The sequence below is a fragment of the Pocillopora verrucosa genome, chromosome 7, assembly GCF_036669915.1.
Source record: "Pocillopora verrucosa isolate sample1 chromosome 7, ASM3666991v2, whole genome shotgun sequence".
Lineage (NCBI taxonomy): Eukaryota > Metazoa > Cnidaria > Anthozoa > Scleractinia > Pocilloporidae > Pocillopora > Pocillopora verrucosa.
The window spans coordinates 20,748,153-20,770,135 of record NC_089318.1 but is presented as its reverse complement, the minus strand read 5'-3'; the positions used below and the strand labels follow the sequence as shown (position 1 = coordinate 20,770,135).

Here is a 21,983-nt window from a genome sequence, read left to right as displayed (position 1 = left end):
TTGGTGTTTATCGAGACTGAGAAGTCTGCGATTAATACTTCGCTAAAGAAAAGGATAAAAAAAATTTTCTCGTTTTCATTTTAAAGATGAAGATGAAAATCTGTTTTCAAATATCATTTATCACTCTCTGCATGATGACAAGTTCTTGTTACCAGCAATTGAAATTTACCGACAATTATCACGTATTGGTATTGTGATGAAATAATTCATTCAAACGTCTGCTTCTCTGCGATGTCTTTTTCAAGAATTACCTTTTGTTCTTGACCACTTCATTTTTATAAAATGTGCAAAAAAACGCAAACAAACTTTTTGCCCATTTGCGTCTTCGATGGTAAAAAGTTAAAAATATGGTGAGACCAAGTCGTTTAGCACCGAATGAGCGAGGTTTTGGTCAAATTTTAACCAAAGAGAAAGGCGAGAGAAACTTGACGAACAGAAACGTAAAGTAAAATCTCTAATAAGTGTAATTTCAACAAGTCACTGAATGGTGAAATAATGAAAACAGCGAGAAAATGAAGTGAAAATTCTAACCGGTTGTATTTTGGAAGGTTTGGCGAGGTAGACGCAAGCGTAACTAGATATCTGACGTTAAAATGACCCCCTGAAAACCCGAGTTTCCTTTTTTGAATTCGTTTTGACTGAAGCAGCAGCAATATCATTTATCAGTAGACAATCATCGTTGTTAAGGGGAAAGTGGGAGCCCGTTATCAGCTTGTAAAATACAGAGGCTAGAGAGGTCGTAAATAGGTCCTGAAAACCCCCTCCCCCTTTTCCTCGTCAACAGAACCCCGCAAACTCAAACAAAATCCCATTTCCCCTGGATTTGTCACTAGATGTCAAGTCATTTACAATGAGCTAACTTGTACTTGTTAATCGAACTACTCGTTAACCGGAACTAACTTTACTAATTTACTACTTTTTTCCCTTGGTCTAAACTTTCCCCGATAACTCGAGCTTTAAATAAAAACGGTGTTCAATAAACGCTTAAGTGTCAGAACATGACTGATTGACACGTTCCAACCTTTAATCGCGAATTATGAACGTGATAAGATTTATGAAAACGTAATTAAAGCCCTCGAAAGCCCAATAAAGTTTAGTTTCATCAGAAATTTGAAAATTGCATACAGCGTATTGAAAATCAAGTTTCAGTTTTACTGTGTAAGTAACATATATAGCTCTATGTACACGTGCCAGACGTCCAATAAACAGTACAACTGTACTGTAAAACAGTCACACCCTTAAGAACAGTTGAATAACGCGCACAGAATCACTCGATCAGCAAAGTAGTGTAACTATAAAATAAAAACTAAAATATCCTCTACTTCTGCGATGAACATCTCAGCCTATATATTTTTGTTATATAATTATATAAATTTGGCTAAACTTCCCAGACTAAACGTTCTTATCAAAAAACTCTACTGAAACAAATTAAATGAATCAAAACGGCTGTTGATTGAACAATAATAGCAAAAACATCACTCCCTATTACGGGTTAACAGGATAACTGAAATTCAAGATCCACCTCGATGACTCGAACCCTACCTAACCCGAAGCTACTATTTTTTTTTTTGTTTTCCTTAAAAAAGTGACTGAAAATAAAAGTCTTTCAATTCACGAAGAGCTACATGGTACCAATACTTTTCCGTGTTTGCCACAATTGGTTTCTAACCGGCATAACGTAATATATTGGCGCTATGAAGCTCTTCGTGTTCACGCGTTTTCGTAAAACTGAATTCAACCCTTAAACTCTCAGAAGTCATTAACAAGTAACTTCTTCCCTACAATATCCATGTATTATTCAGCAAAAAGGTGATGAGAATACTTAAATTTAACAGGTAAAAGTTGTTATCTTGATCTAAAACCAAATTCTCGTAATTTATTTACAGAAAAATGTGTAGCAGCTAGAGGGGAGAATTAGCAATCAGATCCTGTGGGTTAAAGGGTTAAAGACTTCTATTTCACTGACTTGAAAACATGTACAGTCCCCTCGCCATATAAACCCGAGCCCGCGATACACACGGAAAAGAGGGAGTAAAAGCCACCTACCGTGGACTGAGCGGAAATTCGTAACTGTAACACTCGTTGACCCTTTAACTCTCAGCAGTGATTAACATGTAGCTCTCTCAATAAAATCCATTCATTATCCAGGAAACAGGTAATAAGAATAAATAAACTTATCAGGTAGAGATGTTATCTTGTTATAACACCAACATCTCGTTACTTATTTACAAGGAATTATGTCGCAACCAGATGGAAGAATTCGCAATCAGCTCTTAAAAGTTAAAAGATTTAAAACACCCTAGCTACGTCCGTAATAAAAGGATCATATCAAGAAAAGGATTAAGATCAAAGAAGAAATTTTCCTGCTAATGCATTACTCTTGAAGTAATCAAAATCGATCATGTTTTTTTTTTAGTCAAGTTTTCTGGTCTTTCAGTAGTAAAGTAAGGACCCGTGCGAATCGCATGTTTCTTGAATGTTTTATCAGAAAACTAAATTTCACTTCATGGGATACATATGTCCACGTGAGTGAAATTCGTGGCACCGGTATGGTAGCCGAGGGCTGCCACTCAAAATTTTACAATTTTTCAAAGATTTAATAAAAAATAAATGAAAAAATAAATCAAAACTGAAAGTAAAATGGAACGTGACTGCAAAACAAAGGAAAAAGAACGATTGATAGTGAAATGAAGTAGCAATCAAATTTAAAAGCAAAAGCAATTGCATTATCAAAGTAAAAATCATTTCAAAATTAAACTGAAATCCAAGGGCAATTCACGGCGAAAGACTTTTGCAAAGTTTCTTCACCCAATCAAAACACCAATCGTTTTCGTGTTCATGTGGTCAGCGGACATTCCCAGTAATGCATGACGCACTGAATAGCAGCCTGGCCTGTTCCATGATGACCATAACAGCTACAGTGGTAGAACAACTGTTTATTAGATGCTTTTATCTTGGTCGAGAGCAGAGAAAGCTGAGCATGGTCTGTTGAACATGAGACACCAACAATCTTTTTACCCTACAGTAAGAAAAAAAAACTTGAATTATCTGACTGACAACAAATTGAGAAGAATATTTGACTACTCCCTTTTCATAATTTATCATCTATTCTTTATTTTGGAGACTTAAATCAAAGGATGTAGATGAAACAGATCGATCTAACTTCTGAGGCAAAGAACCTATATAAGGGTGGTCCAATCATAAGAGCATGCGTGATTCCGTGTTGGCGTATCACGTTAGATAATGTAACTCAGGTTTTCATCTGCGCCAAGGTAAGGCAAACAATCTGAAAAACGTCTTTACACTTCCCGTTATCAACAAAACTATAAAGGGAATAGTTGTGAATCTCTCCTTTTAAGTTACTTACACTTGGTTCACCCACGGTAACTTTAATTGGACTTGGTAAAGTGTTGCTGGTGATTGGATCTTGGTTTCCATTCAAATACTCTTCCTTGTGTTCACACTGGGAGAAGTCTCCTGCTCCCTTTGGTCCCTGTGGCCCTGGTGGTCCTTCTGATCCATTAAACCCTGGGGGGCCTATCACCCCTTGGGTACCTTGTGTTCCATTGAATCCCTGAGGTCCGGCTGGTCCAATCGCCCCTTTAGAGCCGTTGAAACCGCGTGGTCCAATTGGGCCATGTAGCTTGCTAAAATTCTCTATCTGCAACACGATGTTTCGAGAAAAACAGCAATATGTGCATCTCTTTTCTCTAATTTAGACTTGAAAGGGCAGTGGTGCACATACCGAACGCGTGACAGCCACGAACCGGCTGTTGGCTCCTACCCTTAATCTCTCTTTTCCTTTTCCCTTTCCTTTCCTTTCCTTTCCTTTCCATTAAATTTTTATTCGTGTGAAAGCCTTCACTCCCTTAAAAGACACTGATTTTCCAGCGCTTGCGAGCTTGAAGCAAAGTCAATTTGATTTCCATCAAGGTGGAAAAAAATTTCCCGGATCAGACTAAACAGACATTAAGTGTGATAGAACACCTCAGGGAACCAAAGTAGCTTCATCAAGGCTGAGCCCCTTGCTCATCCCTACAGCTTAGAGGCCAGTTGAAAAGTGACTATCGCCAGGAGACCTGCAGCTAATTGCGTGATATCTACGCTTGATTAGTTATCTGGAAATTTTGCTATTTACCTTGGTTGAGAGGGTGGTGTTAAATTCTGACAAAAGTGTCCTCAGCTTCACATCTTCTTGTTTTAGTGCATCTGTTGTGTTTATCAACTGTTTGAACAAAAAAAAAAAAAGAGAAAAATGCAGTGAATAATGTCAATGTCTTCGGACATGTCTTAGCAAATCGTTATCTTTAAAACGGGACACAGCTAAGTTCCATCCATCCCATTTCACAGTGAAATATTGCCGAGATAATTAAGACTGATTTTTATAATTGTTATCAAGCAGAATGGTTTATCCAGCGCCGATTGTCTGCTGATGCAGAAATGTCAATAAAGACAGAAAAGGAAAAGTATGCACCTCCCTTCAAGGTATGAATACTCGCTTTTTGTCCAAAAGTTCATTTCATTTGTCAATTTTCTATTTAACATGAGTTTCGCTCGCTTTAATGACTACGATCTGAAACACGAATTGGTAAGAAACTCCTCTAATCACATCCCATCAGATTAACCAGCTTTTTTCCTATCTCGAAACTCAAATCGGACAAATAGCATAAATCGGACGGAGTATAACAGCTGTATCAAGTAAAGGTAGAGCGGAAGATTCGAATTTGATTTACACGATGAGGACGCGTGGATTTCAAAGCTCATGACAGCAATTGCCTACAAAATCTTTCCCAATAACATCTTCACTCAAACTTTGTAAAGATCTATAAATCATTTTGTAGTACTTACCGATGTCAGAGAGCCTGCGGTGTGGTTTTTAAATTTGTTCAAAATCTCCTCTGTTTGGTTCGCCAACTTATAAACCCCAACTCCAGATAAACTGATTCGGTTCATCTAAGGAAAGATTTAAATGATGATCACATGAATTAGTTGGTTTTCGTATTTTTGATGTTTTTGATCGTTTTTCGTTTGTTTTTGTCTTTGCAATTCACCCTGGTAAATGAGGAAAAACTCAAGAAAAAACTCAGTTCCTAAGGCTGTGGTTTACTTTGTAATATACCTGTAGTTGTAACATATGGGAACTACATTGACAATTATAAATTCGTTTCCAAGGCTTTCGCTTGCTGCAGTAGTTTTGAAGTCAGTTTATCCACGAAGGCGGACTGCATTAAATTAACATTGTATTTTTGTAGCCAAATCAGCAAGATTTTGTTTTTACCAAAGGCAATGCAGGTTTCATAGCACTTCATCTCAGTCTGGTTGTAAAACATTTATTTTGTTTCCTAATGTTTAAATAAAAAATAAAGCTAAGGTTTAAATCATGTCATCCACACCTTATCAGATATCGTCCTATTCATATCATTCACCAGGGCCTTCAATGAATCAATGTCTTGTTGAAGCAGTCTTGTAGCCGTCTGGTTAAACTGCAAACAAAAAACAAATTAAAGTTGCTCAGCGATAAGGGTTTACATAGAGATAGCAGAGAAGCACTTTCGAACCGATCGTATCGGTCACCCAAACTCAGGAAGACATAAAAAAAATTCGCACGAATTACTTCTAACATAAAGCCCTCTGTTGTTATAAAGATTATAATACTTAATTTCACTAAATAATTCGTCGATTCTGTTTTGGGTGCATTGGTAGAAGGGTCAAAATGGGACAACGAGTGTCAAGTATAATTTCAAAGAAGCACAGTATCTGCAACAGGCTCCCGTGAGATGTGATTCCTTGTAGGTGTGTGAAATAATAAACATTCAATGGGAAATTTAATCCTAAAGAATCTAAAGAAACTTTCTCTGTAATCCATTTTCAACTCAAAAGATAGATAGCTAGAATCGCATACCGTAACGGTAAACTCAGTTTGAGAACTTCCAGTCACGTTAGGCGAGACAACCTGTCGCAACCAAAGATTTAAAAAACTGGATTAGCTCTGCTGGTAGACATTACCAAACGGGCAGAGAGGAGGAAGGCATTTCCAGTAACTTTTTCGCGTCAATCCTGACTGTATTCAAGACAAAATGTTTCTGCTTCATTAGATATATTGATCTGTGGGGCTTCACGCTTAGGTAACATCTGCTGGGTTCTCTGCTCGTTACAGCATTTCCGACTCGAGGAACATCCAGAAAGGAATTGAACGCGTAATAAAGAAACAACAAACATACGAACGAGAAAAAAAAGAACACGCTGCCTTTCTTAAGACGATTTATTAAGATTTGGATTTTGTATCTCTGCATCAGCATACGTTGAATCAAAGATGTCAAATCCAAATGAGAATTTCCTTTCATTTCTGACTTATTCGAGTACTTTCTCATTCTGTCTTGGCCCGTTTACGGTTATCTTGTCTTTCAGGGGAATCCATAAGGGTATGTAACAGCTATTGGTTTCCCATCAGAAAGGCAGTACATGAAACTTAGTACATCATGCATTTAACAGAAATACTCTTACCTGTTCGTTTTGTAGTTTTGACAACTTTTGCTCTAGAAACGTCACCCTGGCCGAAATCTGACTGTTCCCATGAGCTAATGGAGATACTTAAGAAAAAGTAGATATAACATGAAACGCTTCGTAGCCGGAAGATACGATGGAATAATTATCTACTTCACAATTAAACTCTTGATGGGCGGCGAAAGAATTTTGTCGTTCTTTTGGAAATTGTACATTCAGTAGCACGTAGTCAAAAGAAAAGAAATTTTCGCTGAGACTGAAAAGACCGTTAATTTTATTAACGAATAACGTACTCTTTGGTTAAAAGAACTGCAAGACTCTCTCTTCGTTGTCGTCTAGTAAAAGAAGATACTGGCGAGGGGAAAGGGCGTATTGCATATTGTTTGCATGTGATATTTGCTCTGGATACTTCAGAAATCCGTAAAAGATCGATCATTGTATGTTATGAGTAAAAGAGACGTTGCAGTCGCCCAGAGGAGCTGGAAAATTTCAGCACTGAGCATTTCAACGTGGTTAATGAAAGGGATGGGTCTCAATGACTCATTATCTTCATGACTGGTTTAGTTCGCATCTGATCAGTAGAAAAGGTAAGTTAAAAATTTTGAAAGTGCACTATTCAAATGAACAAAAAATCCAAAAAATCTAGCTCCTATTTCACCAATGTAGAATCTTTTTCAAAACTGCAAGCTCTCAATAAGGTAACGAAAATCAATTTTCGCGTCCAACAGAACATTCTGAAAAAAGTCAGCCATTACATATAATGCAGTAAAATGAAGACGGTCATTGTCCGTTTGATTAAGCGAAGTGCTTATTTAACAATTTTTTCAATCAAAATCTTCTACTGATGAAGAAGGAACATAAAAACCACCGATCAATGAATTGATAAGCAACATTTTTATTGGCGATCTCAGGTCCAACACTCAAAACTGAGATCCGCTCTTCGAGAAACGGGCGAAATATAATAAACGCTGACATAAACATTTCATTTGTGAATATTCATCACCCCAGATTATTTGATCGTATCAGTAAAACGTTTATATGTGCGGTTTAGGTTAAAAGATGCTTGTCGTAAACCTGGTCTCTTGAACTAGATAACGATTCAATTTAGTTCGAAATCGTCCGTAATTTTTCAATCAAGAAAATTCTGGACTTTCATTTTTGACTATAAGCACTTACGTTTCATAAACTCGCTAAATAAACTCTTGATGCATTTTTAATCTTTTGTACGCCGTGGGATGTTTTTGCCAATCGGAAAAACACTCAGTGAGCCTTGAAAAACAATTGTTTCGCCTTCTCCTCTTCAGACCGAAACTTTTGTACTTTTGCTACAGGAATAAATTAAAAAAGGCAGGAAAAAAGGCTATGGAGGTTACTCACAACAACATTTCCCTTTTCATAGTAACCTTAGAAAAAATGCGCTCTTCAAACAAAGATCGCTTTACGTCAAAACATTTGAATGGGAAGAAATTTTGTCAATAGCGCTGTCAAAGTGAAGGTAGACATGGTGCAACAGGATGAATGACATTCGATTAGTTTTTAATCCGGAAAGACGCGCCATTTTCTAGGAAATCGTTGTGCTCGCTCGAGACTATTTTAAGCGTTATTTGTGCTGTGGTTTTCATGAAATTCCGGTCTGTCTAAGAATCGTAAAAATACAGACGCAAGAGCCGTAAGTGACTGCACTCATAAAGAGCTGAGTCAAGATTATTTTGAGTGCTTCCTTGGCACATACAAAACTACATCAAAGTTGAAAGAGACGGAACAACAGAAAACAACAAAACAGCTTTTGATTTGATTAGATAAGTACAGGTTCAAATGATAATCGTGAAAATTGACGAAATTTTTCGAGATTTAATAAACCGTGATCGGGCAACTTTTCAAACAACGGATGCAAGCATTTTTCAAACGATTGTTCAATGGGAGACCTAAGCAGATAAGAAAATTAATATTGCCATACTTAACCAAAATCAATATAGACAAGTGTAGCAATAGATAATACGCAAACATGAAATAAAACGAAATGGAGCGGTAAAGTTCAAACGATTTCATTTGTTCCGAACGCATCGAAGGCTTATTGTACGTTGTCGCTATTCATTTATCCTGGACTTAATTTCCTCATAAGAAATAGTGGAGCATGCCTCAGTTTTCATCTATATAAACTCGAAAACATTCTTTTATCTTGAGTTAACTTCTAAACTTAACTTTAAAAGGTTAACAGGCGATGCTTTAAAGGTAGCCGTTAGACACATTTTACCGTGGTCGAAACTTCCTTTTCAATTAGGTACGTCTTTAGACGTGTTAACTTATTACAAAAAAAAATGTATTTGGTGTTAAGATTTGTAGATTCCTACTGTAGACAAATACCCCTTTAAAAGATGTTATTAGTCGACGTGTATCACTCCAAGGTCAAGTCTTAAAAAAAATAAATAAGGTCATTCAAACATGGCGATTAAAACCCAGAAGGTTTAGTTTCATAGGTAACAGTGATCGATGCGTGTTCTAAGAACCTTCAGTTAACGCAAACCACGTACGAAAGTAACTCTTTGAGTCTTCTAAACTCCCGGTCTCTTAGAAAAATACTCCCGACGGCTCTTATTTTTCCACATGTAATAAGCGCGGTTTTACGCTTTGAGACGTGAAGAAACGAAAGTTCCACCTGTTTTATCCACATGATGAGTTAAAAGCGACTCATCAATAAATGCTCTTCCTACCATGTGTAACCCTTCGTAAAAGAATGAATTTATGAAAGTTTTTATTGACTCAGCAGAAAATATTTGATGGATTCCTTTTTACTCGAACGTTCGAAGGTATAGAATTGTAATGTAGCCAAAGTGTGCATTGCATCCTTGTAATAGTCGTCAAGTCCAGTAAATGTAATTGAAATATTTCTAAGTAGGTTTATTATTTGATTTTTTTTTCTACGTGATTACCTGGGTTTGTTTCACAGCTACATCGATCGCCAATTTTACCGAACAACATCAGGATTGTTAGCGCAAGTGCTGCCGTTGACACAAGGCAAAGAAATACCATCAGCCACAACAGAATTCGGTTTGTCCTGAGTGCACCTGAAGATTCGTGGCTCGTTTTCTGCGGTTCTTTGGGTGAAAACTGGTTTTCATGCGGTAACACCCGTTTTGCTCCATAGTTTTTGTCAGCTATTGATGTAAGTAACCCTTTTCTGTCCTTTTTACCATCATCGTGGCACCAATTTTGGAAGGCAGGATTTACAACAGCGAAAGGTCCACCACTGCATGACGCACGAGTTTTTGAGGAGGCCATTCCAAAACCGGCTTATTTCAGTTCATTGTGTCAAAGATGTAGACAAATCGCAACAAACAGAAAGGAGCCTTCTCACTCTCTATATAACTAAACGTTAGTCACGCCGCGGTGATCACGAAGTTTAATAACACCTTTACCCGTTAAGAAAATATTAACCTACGTGCCGGGAATGTAATGAGTTTTTAATGACAGAAAGCAAACAAAAATAACCCTCAAGGCATCCGAAAGTCGTGAGAGCTTAAAATTTTGTTTAACAACATTCTGCCCACCTCTTAACCCTTAAGGTCAAGTTAGTAAAGACGGTGACGTTATTAGAGGTCGACTGGTTAAACCTGAAATAAAACTTTCAGTAGCGAACGTAGTCTGTAACAGCCTAAGGGAAACCTGACAAAAGAACTCTTGCTGGTAAAGCTTTGTAAAGCCTCAGCCGCTTATATGTGAGAATTAAAGTGGCTGTGACGTTATTCAGTGTTTTTTCAATTTTAATTGGTCATAATGGCAAAAAAGAAGTCCGTGAAGTAATACAATGATATTAAGGAAACACCGGGATATTTCAATAAAAGTTAACAAGCCAATTTTTCCTAAAGGATCCTTTTCAACACAAAAGGGGAGATTTTTTTGTTTCCTGTTTTTCTTCTCCATATTAGTCCAAGATCAAACCCGCAACTAAACCGAAGAATAATTGAATATTCAAAGAGGAAACATTTACATGCAAGATAAAAGGAGGTTCTTAGAAATCTTTTCCGTAGTTCATTTACTTTTATTAGGTGCGGCCTTTCACAATCAAAGATACTTATCCTTTATCCTCTTTAACCTGAAAGCCAGCCAAGCCGCTCATTAGCGGTCATCCTTGAAGAAGTAAAACTAATTTAAGGTTGTCTAAGCCCAATTTTTGCTTCACGCAACAGCAAAGGCAAGAAAAGGCATTTTGGAACGTTCTTATAAAACTCTATGCGAAGCATGCACAAAGTCAATAGCAAGCTATCGAACTCGAGGTCGACGTTTTAAACGCCACCTGATTAACACACCCTGACATTTTACAATGGCTGCTTTTCCCATTCGCGCCTCTCGACGTTTGTCTCCTTTTTGTTGTTAAAAATAGCGTTTCTTTAAGAAGAACCAAGTTTCCACTCGCATGTCGATGACTGGGGACCATTAAATGCAAGTGGGAAAATGAGTAATTATCAGAGGAATTGATCTAAATATAAGTTAGCAAAACATAAAATTTACTGTCTTGGGTTGCTTGGTGATGCATAAGTTTAAACATGACGGTAAACACTAAAACAGTACGTTTTAACATTGCTGAACGTATTTCAGAAAGTTTGTTCAACTATTTCAATGAGCAAGGTCTATCAAATAACTCGTTGCGACTCTCGAAATCTATGAAAAAAGGTTTAGAAGCAGGCAATTTGATTTTGCATGAATAATGTCACAGACCTCAAAAATCAATTGAGACAAATGGTGCGAATTTGTCTCTCCTTTATTAAAAATTTAATTCTTTGTTTTTTGATTGACAGGACTTCATTTTTCAATATTTCAATATGCATTGTTTAACAATACATCAACGACTGTGAGCTATTGAAAGTTTCTGTTGAGAAAAAGAAAATATTTGTCACTCCCAATTGCTGATTGAGTTTTCAACGACTGGCATAAGAGCTTTCATGAATATCTTAATAAAGGTGGTGAGCTACCAAAGAAACTCTGGTGCTGCGTTGGTGGGGATAATTTGGAATTATCAACTATGTTGATAATGTAAATTGGCCACCGTAAAGAGTTTCAAAGCTGACGTTACTAGCGTTAGCCCTTCGTATGTGTATTATAAATATCTTAGCTTGGTATATCTACGAATGTCGATACATCCCTGCGACCTGCGTGCGATCAGCGATTGAATCGTTTTCAATTTAATATACAAAGACTTCTGGATGAACTGACAAGGGTTTACGGTTAGATCGCTCCATGGTTAGATCGCTCCAAGTCAGATCGCTCCATACCGAAGTCAGATCGCTCCACTCGAAAGTTAGTTCGCGCCATCATATAAGTTACTTCGCTCCATACATAAGTTACTTCGCTCCATGAAGAAAACTAACGTGGAAGGTTGATAAAAGACAGAAGGATAAGGGAAAAGAAAAGAAAGAGTATTGTAACGCGACTAAAGACTCGCCATTTTAACCGGAGTCGAACCCAGTCTCACTCACGGCTGGATTTGACAACTTTTAAAAATGCCACTTTCAGCACACGCACACACACTTAACAATGCACGGTTGTACCAACTAATGTTAGCTTGAGTAGGTTTTCAGCGAACCTCTTTCCACGTCAGGTTAAATATCCGAAGCTTGAAATTTATAGGAAAGTTGTGAAATTTAATTGAACTAAATGCATCTCCATCCGAGAGCTTGTTTAGCTTCTTCAGTGGAAGTTCTATGCCGGGCAGGTTCCGAGTCCTGCTCACTATTACCTTAGTTCATACTTGCAACCTTGTGGACCTTAAATTCCTGTTGGACCCTGAGGACCCTGCAGACTCTGAGCATGTGAAGACCCAATGGGACCTAAGGGACCTTGAGATCTGCTATGATCTGGAGGACACTGCACAACTGGCGGACTAACTACACCTGGGAGACCCAGCACACCTGGCGGACCAATTGGACTAATTTGGCCTTAACCAGGTGGGCTTGTTGGAAGCTCGAGGACCCTGAGTGCCATTGTTGACCTCAAGGGAAAATTCTATTTCCTTGAGCGGTGCTGACGTTAACTTATACTTGGTAGGTAAATACGAATAGCTGGAGGGGTGCATTTGAATGACGTTAAGGTCACGTCATGCTATAAAACATCAAATTAGGGATGCTCGAACATAACCCTCAGGGAACCTTGATATAACGATTTCTAGGAAAAAGAGATTGAAATAAATAACAACAAGTCGATAATTAACAGACATAGTGCGCTGACGAACAAAAAATCCTTAGGATTTATGAAAAATGCGGATAAAATATGAACTATAAATAAAAGACTATAAAAGTCTATAAATAATTCTCAGTTGTCCAAACCCACCACGCGTCACGAGCATTTATGCAGTAATCAGTTGGATAGTTGGCCTCTCTGTAAATGCCATCCCAATAAAAAGCACATTATCTCGAATAAAACTTATCTATTCCAGGATTTTTTCGCGCTTCAGGAAAGCAGCTCCTTGCTGCATTACATTCATAAAGGAATACGTATTGTTAAATTAGACTCGAGTAAGTCATTGAAAGGATTTGAAGCCACATTTGATATCGGTCACTTCTGTGCTCATCAGCGACCCTCCAATCTTGTTGCGAACAACAGAGTAAAGCTTTAGAGCAGAGAGAAAAAGGAGATAATTAAGAACAAGCTGGATGTTAATCAGAATATGTCGATTTTAATGAAATGGTTGTCAGTCCCGGGTGAAAAAGTTATTTTGTTTCCCAAAACATCCACAACGTGAGCCTACACTGACGAAAAATTATAATTTTTCTTCTTTTTGGAAGTCGTTTTCATCGACAGAAATAAATCTATACGCTATCTGACACAGAACTCTTTTTACTCAGAACATCAGATCGAGATGAGGCTCCACTTCCATCCCAGAAAATAGATTAGTGCTCCAGAAGAACCAAAGTAGAATTGAAATATGCCAAGATCTAAACTAGGAGCTTCCAATTTTATCCCTTCATCCTCTCATGATTCAAACAAGGTCTATTCTGTAATCATACGCTGCCAGCTAAACTGGTAAAAGGCAGATCTTTATCACCTCTATCAGCTTATTTCTGACTTAGGACTACTAAAGTGATCCCTACTGAGGTGATGCAGAGATAGAACATTTTGATATTTTCGTGGTGGTCATTTGAAAATAATGAAGAATACTTTTAATGATCTCAAATCATTCAATCTGTTTTACTCGGCTTGTTTTCTCACCTTATAGAGAATCCGAAGAGGTGTACTAGAAGTAAGTTGATGTGGCTTGCAGTGTATTCTAAGTCTTTTTGGGGTAAGAATTTGAATCAGAGAAAATTGATCTTTCTGATGGAAAATTCCAGCCGGAAGCTACACTTTTGGTGATTATACGAAACACTCTCTCGGGAGATTTTTAATATGAACATTTCCAAAAACTTTGCTATTTGCTGCCCTTTTCAAAACGATGCCAAATACACTTTAGCGCAGATAGCTAGATTAGTGAGGAGCGAATTATTGACCCAGGATAGTTTTAGGACACTCTATTTGATTTGAGGCAATACATAGGAGCACAAAACAGGTATAAACCACCTGTTCAACTGTTGATCCTTTTCACATATGATTTCCATATTTTTATAGTCATTTAGTATGGCCCTTTGTTGCAATAAAAACGATTGCAGTTTACCGAGAATTGCATTCTAAAAGAATCTTAACTTCCCTCGGCAGTCACATTCAAAGTATTTCACTTTACCTTTATCCGGTGTGAGCCGGATCCAACAACCAGTTTGTTTACTTCCCAAATTCAGACAACCTGTTATGTTTTTTTTCTACGAACAATTTTTTTCTTCACGTGCCAAGCCAGTGTTTAATTTAATTGCACCTCTTTCCTTCGACTCTTCGCCAAACAGGAATTAGAGTAGTTGGATCGCAGCATAAAGCATGGGACAACCGGATGCGTGAGATGGGAAACAAATCTCTACACTCCGAGGATAGTAATAGGATCTGCTTGTAGTTTAGATCAAGCAGAACAGAAGACCATGCGAAATGAGCTTCTTATGCTACGTGTTCTTGTCGCAATTTTCATTGTCTTAACTTTGATTTCATTGCTGTTAGATATCTGGATTCTTCTTAGAAAACCAAGGGAAACCATTTCGCAGGTTCCAGGTAACTTGTTTCACTTAAAACACGACTTAGTTTACTAGAGTAATCTAGACGTTTATTGTCGTCTAACAATGGATAACGAAAACATCACAAAATAATTACAATTCTCTGACACTCACAAGTGTGAAGTCCTCGAATACACTTCATCAGCGAGGTACTGTGGACTTGATATTTTTTTTGATGTGCGTCATACAACGGAAGAACGAGCTGAAGTAACTTATTTAATGTTGACGTTAAGATTAAGATGACGTCAGCGTCCTGTGGTACGTTTCAGACCGGCGAAATTGGTCAAACCAGATAACAATTTTAACTGATGCCGATATCACAGAAGTAAGACTGATGAATGAAAATTGGAGCCAATTTCAATTATTAGCCATTAAATTATAATTCATGTTTTTATTTTTAAGAATTTCGATGGTTCCCGGAAAAAAAAGGTTATGACAATCGATGCAATTAGCTCGACACAAGATAATTTCGGCGTCTGAATCAAAAGCATAGTACTTTAAGTGTTTTACCCTTTCTTTCGTTGAAAGAAATCAGATTAAAGTCACACCAAATGACATATTTATTTCAGTGACATTTAGGATATTCGATTCCTTGCTGATTACCCTTAGTTAGCAAGTATTTTTTTGTCATCTTATTGCCATGAATTCCATCTTTAATCTCCTTTTTTTTAACAGAAACAACTCCAAATAAAACTCCAAATAAAACTCCACAACTGCCACCACCATCACAGATTGTTATAAAGGGCACAGCTGATGGTTTAAAGCAAGAGTTAGGAAGACTTAGTCAGAACGAAGCCTTGATAAGAAATGCTATAACTGTGCTGCAAAACACAATGCATGAGCTGACAAAAACTGAAAACAAATTGAATGTCACCTTGACGACTCAGAAAAGAAGACTGGATAATCTGTTTTCTACTGTGAGTTTTTCTTTTCTGTTTGTTGAAGATATTTCCTTTGCGTGACAGTATTGAAATGGTCCATTACGTTCGAACTACCAATTATGACACTGGGATGATTCACAGGGTGGCGCGGTTCAAGAGGACACCAGACCTTTTTCAAACATCCTGCTCCAGAAACCATTTATAAAACTTTAGAAAGTACACTTTCAATAGGAAAAGATATCAAAACGGTTGGGTTAGTCGTTGCTCGCCTTAATCCAAACAGCGCGCAAGTTCAACTATCGTCATCATCAAACACTATCTGCTGTCAAAATCTTCGACGCGATGCTGCGTCATCGGCCAATACGGGACATTACAAGTTTGGGGCCTTCTTAGACAAGGCTGGTGTCTCCGATTATTTCATCAAGAATTATAAGAGGTCTGTTTCCCCTGCTAGGGCATGGTAGTATAACATGTACAAAAATCTAATCTTTAGCCCATAGAAGCAATGGACGATGAAATAAGACTTCCTTTATGCCATTCATTAAGAAAAATTAGAATCACTGATTTTGCTTTACAGGTAAATAAAACAGATCCCCGTGGTACCATGCTTCAGGGACCACCAGGACCAGTCGGTCCCCCAGGGATCTTGGGCTTACAAGGACCCCCAGGTCCCCAAGGAATTCAAGGTCCTCAGGGGTCTCCTGGCCCTCCAGGAAAAACCGGAATCACCGGTGCTATTGGCCCTAAGGGACTTCCAGGTGTCCCTGGTTTCCGTGGTCCACAAGGATACAACGGAACTCAGGGCCCTAAAGGGGATACTGGAGCACCTGGACCAAAAGGAGCCAGGGGACCTCTCGGCGTACACGACCTGAGCCTTTGTCGATATAGGAGCAATTCTTCAGTAACAACAAGTGGTCCGTACGCTAACACGGCCATTAGCGTAGTCGAAACAACTGTAAGTTTACTCTCTTTTGACATTAAAAATTTACTAGATATCATGAGATCAAGTTAAGGAGATCACTCAGAAAAAAAAAAAAGGTTATTGCACAATTTTTAAGAAAAATTTCTTTAAATGTTCCTGACAAATATATGTCTGTTTCGAAAAATACAATAAAAAAGATATGTCACCGTGCTTGTTTAAGAAACTTGCCCTTTCTGTGCCTGTACTGGCAATAATCACGCGCGTTATTTATCGGTTCACGGTACATTTGTGGTAGCTAAAAGCGAAGGTTTTTAGGATGAAATAAAAAAAACTTGATAGGTAGAAAGTTTCGAGCGTATAAAAAAATTGTCTATATAATCTGTGGAAAGATCACGCAGTTTTAAACGATATCGACTCAAAACGTTCCTTGATTTGCATCATCGAGTAACTGGCTTCGTGAGAGCTTTCAGCTTCATCTTTTTTCCTTTGGATGAATTTTCTTAAGTTCTGCAATTTAAAGGGGATAATTTATAAACCAAAATTATGTAATATAAAATATAGATCACCGTGCTCGTTTAAAAGCTAATGACCATCGCACCTCTTCAACTGGTCTATTGATTGAAAAACAATATCGTGTTCTCGGAATGCGCGCGCGTCATTTGCCTGATTACGTGATTTATATGTGCATCACATGAAACGCAGTGCAATATTGAGGAATCACTTTGAGCGTCTAATGAGTGATAAGACCAACAGAGCAGGCCATACCTCTTCTAAATGATTTCAGCAAAACTAAACCAGGGTAAGAACATTTTATGGGCTTTAAGGCGTACCAAAATCTGCCCTTTGTCGTACAAAATTCCTTTACTTCTATTATCTTTTGTTGCTGATGAGTTGGAAATTTATCGTAATTGCTACAAGACAGCTGTCTACAAACCGTATGCGCATCTCATCTCAATACATTTTCTTTTTTTTTTTTTTATCCAATCAGAACAAAAAAATCATTGGAGTGACGTGCTCAACAGATGATGCAAGACAGTACCTGCTATCACGTGATACAAAGTCTAGCACGCCAACCTACACGTGTACCTGTAGGGGCAGTGTCAGCCACAATTCATCAGGCCTCATGAAATGCTACATACACTTCTGGGAGTGTCCGCTGGAAACGTAATAGTGCGATGTTTGGAATGACTTTCTGATTCCTGCTCTTATTGGTAAAGATATGTGCGGGATAAACGAATGTAACGAACGAAGTAACAGTTTGAAGATGATATCAGTCTCGTTCACAAGTTGCCTACGATATGAACCAATGTACATGATTTCAGTTGAATATTTTTTACCCTTCGCTTAATCATTTCCGGACCGGCTCACGTCAACCCGTCCGTCCCTACACACGTAAGCTTTCGCTATGGTTTTCAACGTGTTTGCGCACGCGGTGCCGCACAGTTCTTACAATAATGTCGAGTACTTCCTTCTTATTCTTATCGCGGACGAACAGTTGGCCTTAATGACTATGGCACCACGTTTTTAACTATCTTGATAAATCATCAAATCATTAAAATTAGAAGCATGTAATGTGTTTGCGATATAATTCAAAATGAATTTGAAAACCGTAAAAAGTAATTAGAAACACCGCGAATCTCTGGAAGACGATAAAAATAAATTATTCTCGGAGTATTATATCGTTTTGATTGTCATTATCATCTTTATCATTATTGACTTTCCACTGCCATTTTGCAGGTTAACTATTTGCCGAGAGAGAGATGGATAAAATTTTTTTGTCCACGTCAAAGTTTTTTGCCTGTCGCTAAGGGACGATGGTCTCGGGAAAAAATGATCTTCCTTTGTTAAGATCATTATAGACTGACCATTAATCAAGAGAAAAGCAAGACCAGTAATGCCCATAACGAAGTGTCATCCAAACGTAACGATGATCCTAAGACTTAACGTGTAAGTTTTCTCGCTGAAATCAAAATACTATCTAGTCTACTTTGATCCGAGGGTCGAGGCAATTAAAAATTATACTTGTGAACTGACGTTAAACCACCCACGCTAAAATTCGTGTCCCACACGTCGATGAGATGAATACCCTATTTGTATAAGCAAATGACACGCATAAGTCATATTTTTAACTGATAAAAGATTCAGTTGCTACAGCAATGCATCGAACCGAATGGAAGGTGTACGTGATATTTATTAAATCATCTTTTTTTTTTTTATCTTTTTTACTTGACAACGAAAGAAAGCAGTTTTTACAGAAGATTTCTGTCAGTGAATGCAGATTTTTTAATTCTTATGCAATAGTTCCACCAATTTTTGACCTTGATCTTCAAAACAAATAATTTAAAGTTAAGTGAGGCAGGAGGGCCACTCGTGCACGGTTAAAAGTCAACGCAGGTTCAAACAACACCTAGCCAGACAAATATGGGTACGATAAGTCGTACTGTTTAAAAAAATTGCGAGTGACATTGCAGCTAACGGTAAGTAACAAGTCATATCTGAAACAAACCTCATTAAGTTATCGGAAACCACACTAAGCGGATACTGGCCGAATTTCCATTTTTCCCCTCATTTATTGTAAATCGGAAGACGGAAACCACAAATGAGCAAACAAAAATATCAAAATTAAGAGAATTTTCCAACTTGAAAACTGACTATATTTGGCGGACAACGTCTTTAGAGACCCGAATTTGATTTTTATCTATAAGTTTATAAGATAAGTTTTTTGTGCTGCTTTTGGAAAAGTCATTCTAACGATTCGTTGCTCCCTGATTCGAAAATTCTGCTGATTCCTCAATCTAATTTATTTGAGGCTCTACAATTATTGGGAAATTTTCGAAACCTCAAACACGCTTACTAATTACCTCAAAATGTTTTGACTTTTCTCTTTTTAATTAGTGAAATTAATGGAATTAACGCTACGACTTTAGAAAATATCTTTAATTCAGGAAATCAAATCAAAGGTTTTTAGAGAGGAAGACTGAAGAGTAACGATCTAATCCACAATCTAACTTCTAATGCACAAGCAGAATCAGGAATTCGGGAAAACATTTTCAGTCGATCAGTGATCCGTGATATTTTTAAATCTGTACTACTGCAATTCGTTTTTATAGTGCAAATGAGCTGATCTAAAAACTTATTTATTCCCCTCTTAAATTCATGATGCTTTAAAAAGATGTTACCCAGACCAAGAGATTATAGTCTCTTGGCTAGAGACAATGCATCATGTTAATTAAAGAATCAGTGTAACTGTGCGCATGCTCTCCCTAGCGATGTTTTCATGCGTTGGGGGGGGGGGGGGAGGGGGAGGGGGGTGATACAATTTTAAAAATTAACAACGGTAAGAAAAGCACAAGCCAAAAAACAATACAAGGTAATTAAGACAACGAAGACTGACAAGAGTCAAAGACACAAACAAAAATAAAACAATACAAAAATTAAAATTGGGTCATCGAAAATTTCTTAAAGATATCGACCGAGACTTGTGCAATAACCATTCTTTAGAGACCGGTCATTATTTTATTTAGGGAGGGGGTGGAGGGTTGTAAGTTTTTAGGGGAACCCATGGTTTTCAGTGGGAACTTATAGGGGATCAGTCGTTGCTAACTGAATGCCGATGAGGGGAAGATCAGGTAAATTTTTTTTGTGACATAACTAAAATCATCCGCACCCTCCTTCCCCCTAGACGATAAATAGCGACCGTTCCCGGTTGTACAACTTTTCAACAACTGCATTGATCGTTGTCTTTGTTTCTGTTTAGATGCTTCGATACCGGTTCGTGTTCAGCTTCAAGATTTGGCATCGACTGGTTATATTCATGGCAACTCTTTGTATCCTATGTGTGATAATCTTCGAGGAGCTTCACTATTTGGAATCACATCCACGGACACTTGTCCCTGTAAACAAAAACATGGCCAGGCCGAGATGTGACATGGAACTTGAAATCGGCCCAATGTGCCCTAAGCTTTACACCGACCTGGGAGGTATGTGTGAGATGGGTAGCACAGGTATCCTATGTCCCGATATTCGCCACAAAGCGAACACTCCATTGAGGCAATCCCAGTTAGTGATGACCAGAATGCTACGAATATTTCATCTTTTGGCCACAAAACACCGCATCCGCTATTGGCTATCTTCCGGAACACTTTTAGGGGCTGCCAGACACAAGGGTTTTATACCCTGGGATCATGACGTCGATATAGAAATGCCTTTGGAGGACTATATCAAATTCTTTAAAGTAGCAAGCAGAGATCTTCCGGATGATATTTTTTTCCAGAATTCCTTTACAGACACTAACTTACTGTCTAATAGGCCTCAAGACGCAGTTTCTCCGCTTCACCCAGAAATTGGTTATTATTTAAATCCAATGAACCATCGCCTAAGAGATAAGGCAAGTTGTTATGGTTATTGCCTTTTGTACGATTGCAAGTGGCATGACGGACTCATGATCGATTTGTTTGTCAGTGAAAAAAGGAGTGAAGACGTTTTTCCACTAAAGGAAATGGAATTTGAAGGCTTCGTGTTTCCAGTTCCCAAATCCTGGAAAGCAAATTTAGAGGAAAATTATGGAGACGATGTGCTTAATATACCCGAGGAAGCAGAGAATCGAAAACCTATCCTAAGGCCATATCCAATGAAGACGTGTAAGACGTTGGCCCAAGAGACTGTTGAATTTGAATGAAGAAGTTACCTCTCGAAACTCAATCTCGTACCCAGATCATACCGTGTAATTGAAACGCTTGGCCGTGAAAAGTCTGGGTACTAGACTAATCGAAAATATCAGTATTGTATTTCTAAGTTAGTGTGTGTGCTCTGATTCGTCAATTTCGCGCTCCATTTATGCCTGGGGTAGGCTAACATAAATGTTTCTTGGAAAATTCCAACATGTATAAAATATTCACGACCAACTAGGAAAACTAAATTGGTTTACTTACTATGAGAAACATTTTGAATAATTATAGAAGCGTATATCGGTAAAAACCTTCTGAAATAAATATAGCCATATGAAAATTGCAGCAATAAAAACAAAATTTATTTACCTTAGCAATGGAAAAAGACATCTAACAATCTCTATCGCAAAATAGCGAAGCTAAGCGAGGTGGTAGGGAAGTAAACATGGACGTCAACAAGTATCCTCTCACATCAAAATGTTCAGTAACTATGTAATACTCTTTTTTAGATAAAGAACGAAGACAAATGTGACTACTATTCCAGTTCCTTGCACCCAGTCATGAAAAAAACAAATTTCATATGTTCGGTTCTCCAGTCTTTAAGACAGAGATTGCCAACCGCTGAGAGTCTTTGTATAATAGTGGTGTTTTTTTCTAAAGAATAACGAAGTAATTCTGAAATGTTAGGAGGTGTTAGATCGTTGATGAAATCATGCATAAAAGAACAGATTGTTATAATATAGATAAGATGAAGAGGAAGAATGTTTGACAAATTGCACAAAGGTAAAGCATGAAATTTAAAGAGATTGAGAATTTTTTTCCAACTTTGATTGGGCAGCTAGGTTCCAGACTGCTACCGGCCATAAGACAAGAAACTTTCAAT

The 21,983-nt window shown here is 37.8% G+C and overlaps 3 protein-coding genes across 3 annotated transcripts; 2 read left to right on the top strand and 1 right to left on the bottom strand.

Moving 5' to 3' along the window:
* Positions 1 to 1,168: 1,168 nt before the first annotated feature.
* LOC131781830 (collectin-12) lies at positions 1,169 to 9,900 on the bottom strand. The gene is made up of 8 exons (XM_059098546.2): positions 9,435 to 9,900; positions 6,505 to 6,590; positions 5,903 to 5,953; positions 5,394 to 5,483; positions 4,849 to 4,953; positions 4,139 to 4,225; positions 3,368 to 3,661; positions 1,169 to 3,019 (listed from the first exon to the last, which is right to left on the bottom strand). The coding sequence occupies exons 1-8, from the start codon at positions 9,781 to 9,783 to the stop codon at positions 2,837 to 2,839; spliced, it is 1,245 nt and encodes a 414-aa protein (XP_058954529.2). The 5' UTR covers positions 9,784 to 9,900; the 3' UTR covers positions 1,169 to 2,836.
* Positions 9,901 to 14,432: 4,532 nt separating this feature from the next.
* Positions 14,433 to 16,321, top strand: LOC131781806 (uncharacterized). Its single transcript, XM_066170271.1, has 4 exons — positions 14,433 to 14,628; positions 15,306 to 15,547; positions 16,089 to 16,269; positions 16,314 to 16,321. Exons 1-4 carry the CDS (start codon positions 14,502 to 14,504, stop codon positions 16,319 to 16,321), a joined length of 558 nt encoding a protein of 185 aa, XP_066026368.1. The 5' UTR covers positions 14,433 to 14,501.
* A 3,744-nt stretch (positions 16,322 to 20,065) lies between these two features.
* On the top strand, positions 20,066 to 21,940 carry LOC131781841 (uncharacterized). Its single transcript, XM_059098558.2, has one exon. The coding sequence runs from the start codon at positions 20,191 to 20,193 to the stop codon at positions 21,109 to 21,111; it is 921 nt and encodes a 306-aa protein (XP_058954541.1). The 5' UTR covers positions 20,066 to 20,190; the 3' UTR covers positions 21,112 to 21,940.
* Positions 21,941 to 21,983: the final 43 nt, after the last annotated feature.

Coding starts and splice junctions, on each gene's coding strand:
- LOC131781841 (XM_059098558.2), top strand. CDS start 20,191: ATGCTTCGATACCGGTTCGTGTTCAGCTTCAAGATTTGGCATCGACTG.
- LOC131781806 (XM_066170271.1), top strand. CDS start 14,502: ATGCGAAATGAGCTTCTTATGCTACGTGTTCTTGTCGCAATTTTCATT. Junction 14,629..15,305: donor AACCATTTCGCAGGTTCCAG/GTAACTTGTTTC, acceptor TTTTTTTAACAG/AAACAACTCCAAATAAAACT. Junction 15,548..16,088: donor TGGATAATCTGTTTTCTACT/GTGAGTTTTTCT, acceptor TTTGCTTTACAG/GTAAATAAAACAGATCCCCG.
- LOC131781830 (XM_059098546.2), bottom strand. CDS start 9,783: ATGGCCTCCTCAAAAACTCGTGCGTCATGCAGTGGTGGACCTTTCGCT. Junction 4,954..5,393: donor ATAGGACGATATCTGATAAG/GTGTGGATGACA, acceptor ATCTTTCCTTAG/ATGAACCGAATCAGTTTATC. Junction 4,226..4,848: donor CCGCAGGCTCTCTGACATCG/GTAAGTACTACA, acceptor TTGTTCAAACAG/TTGATAAACACAACAGATGC.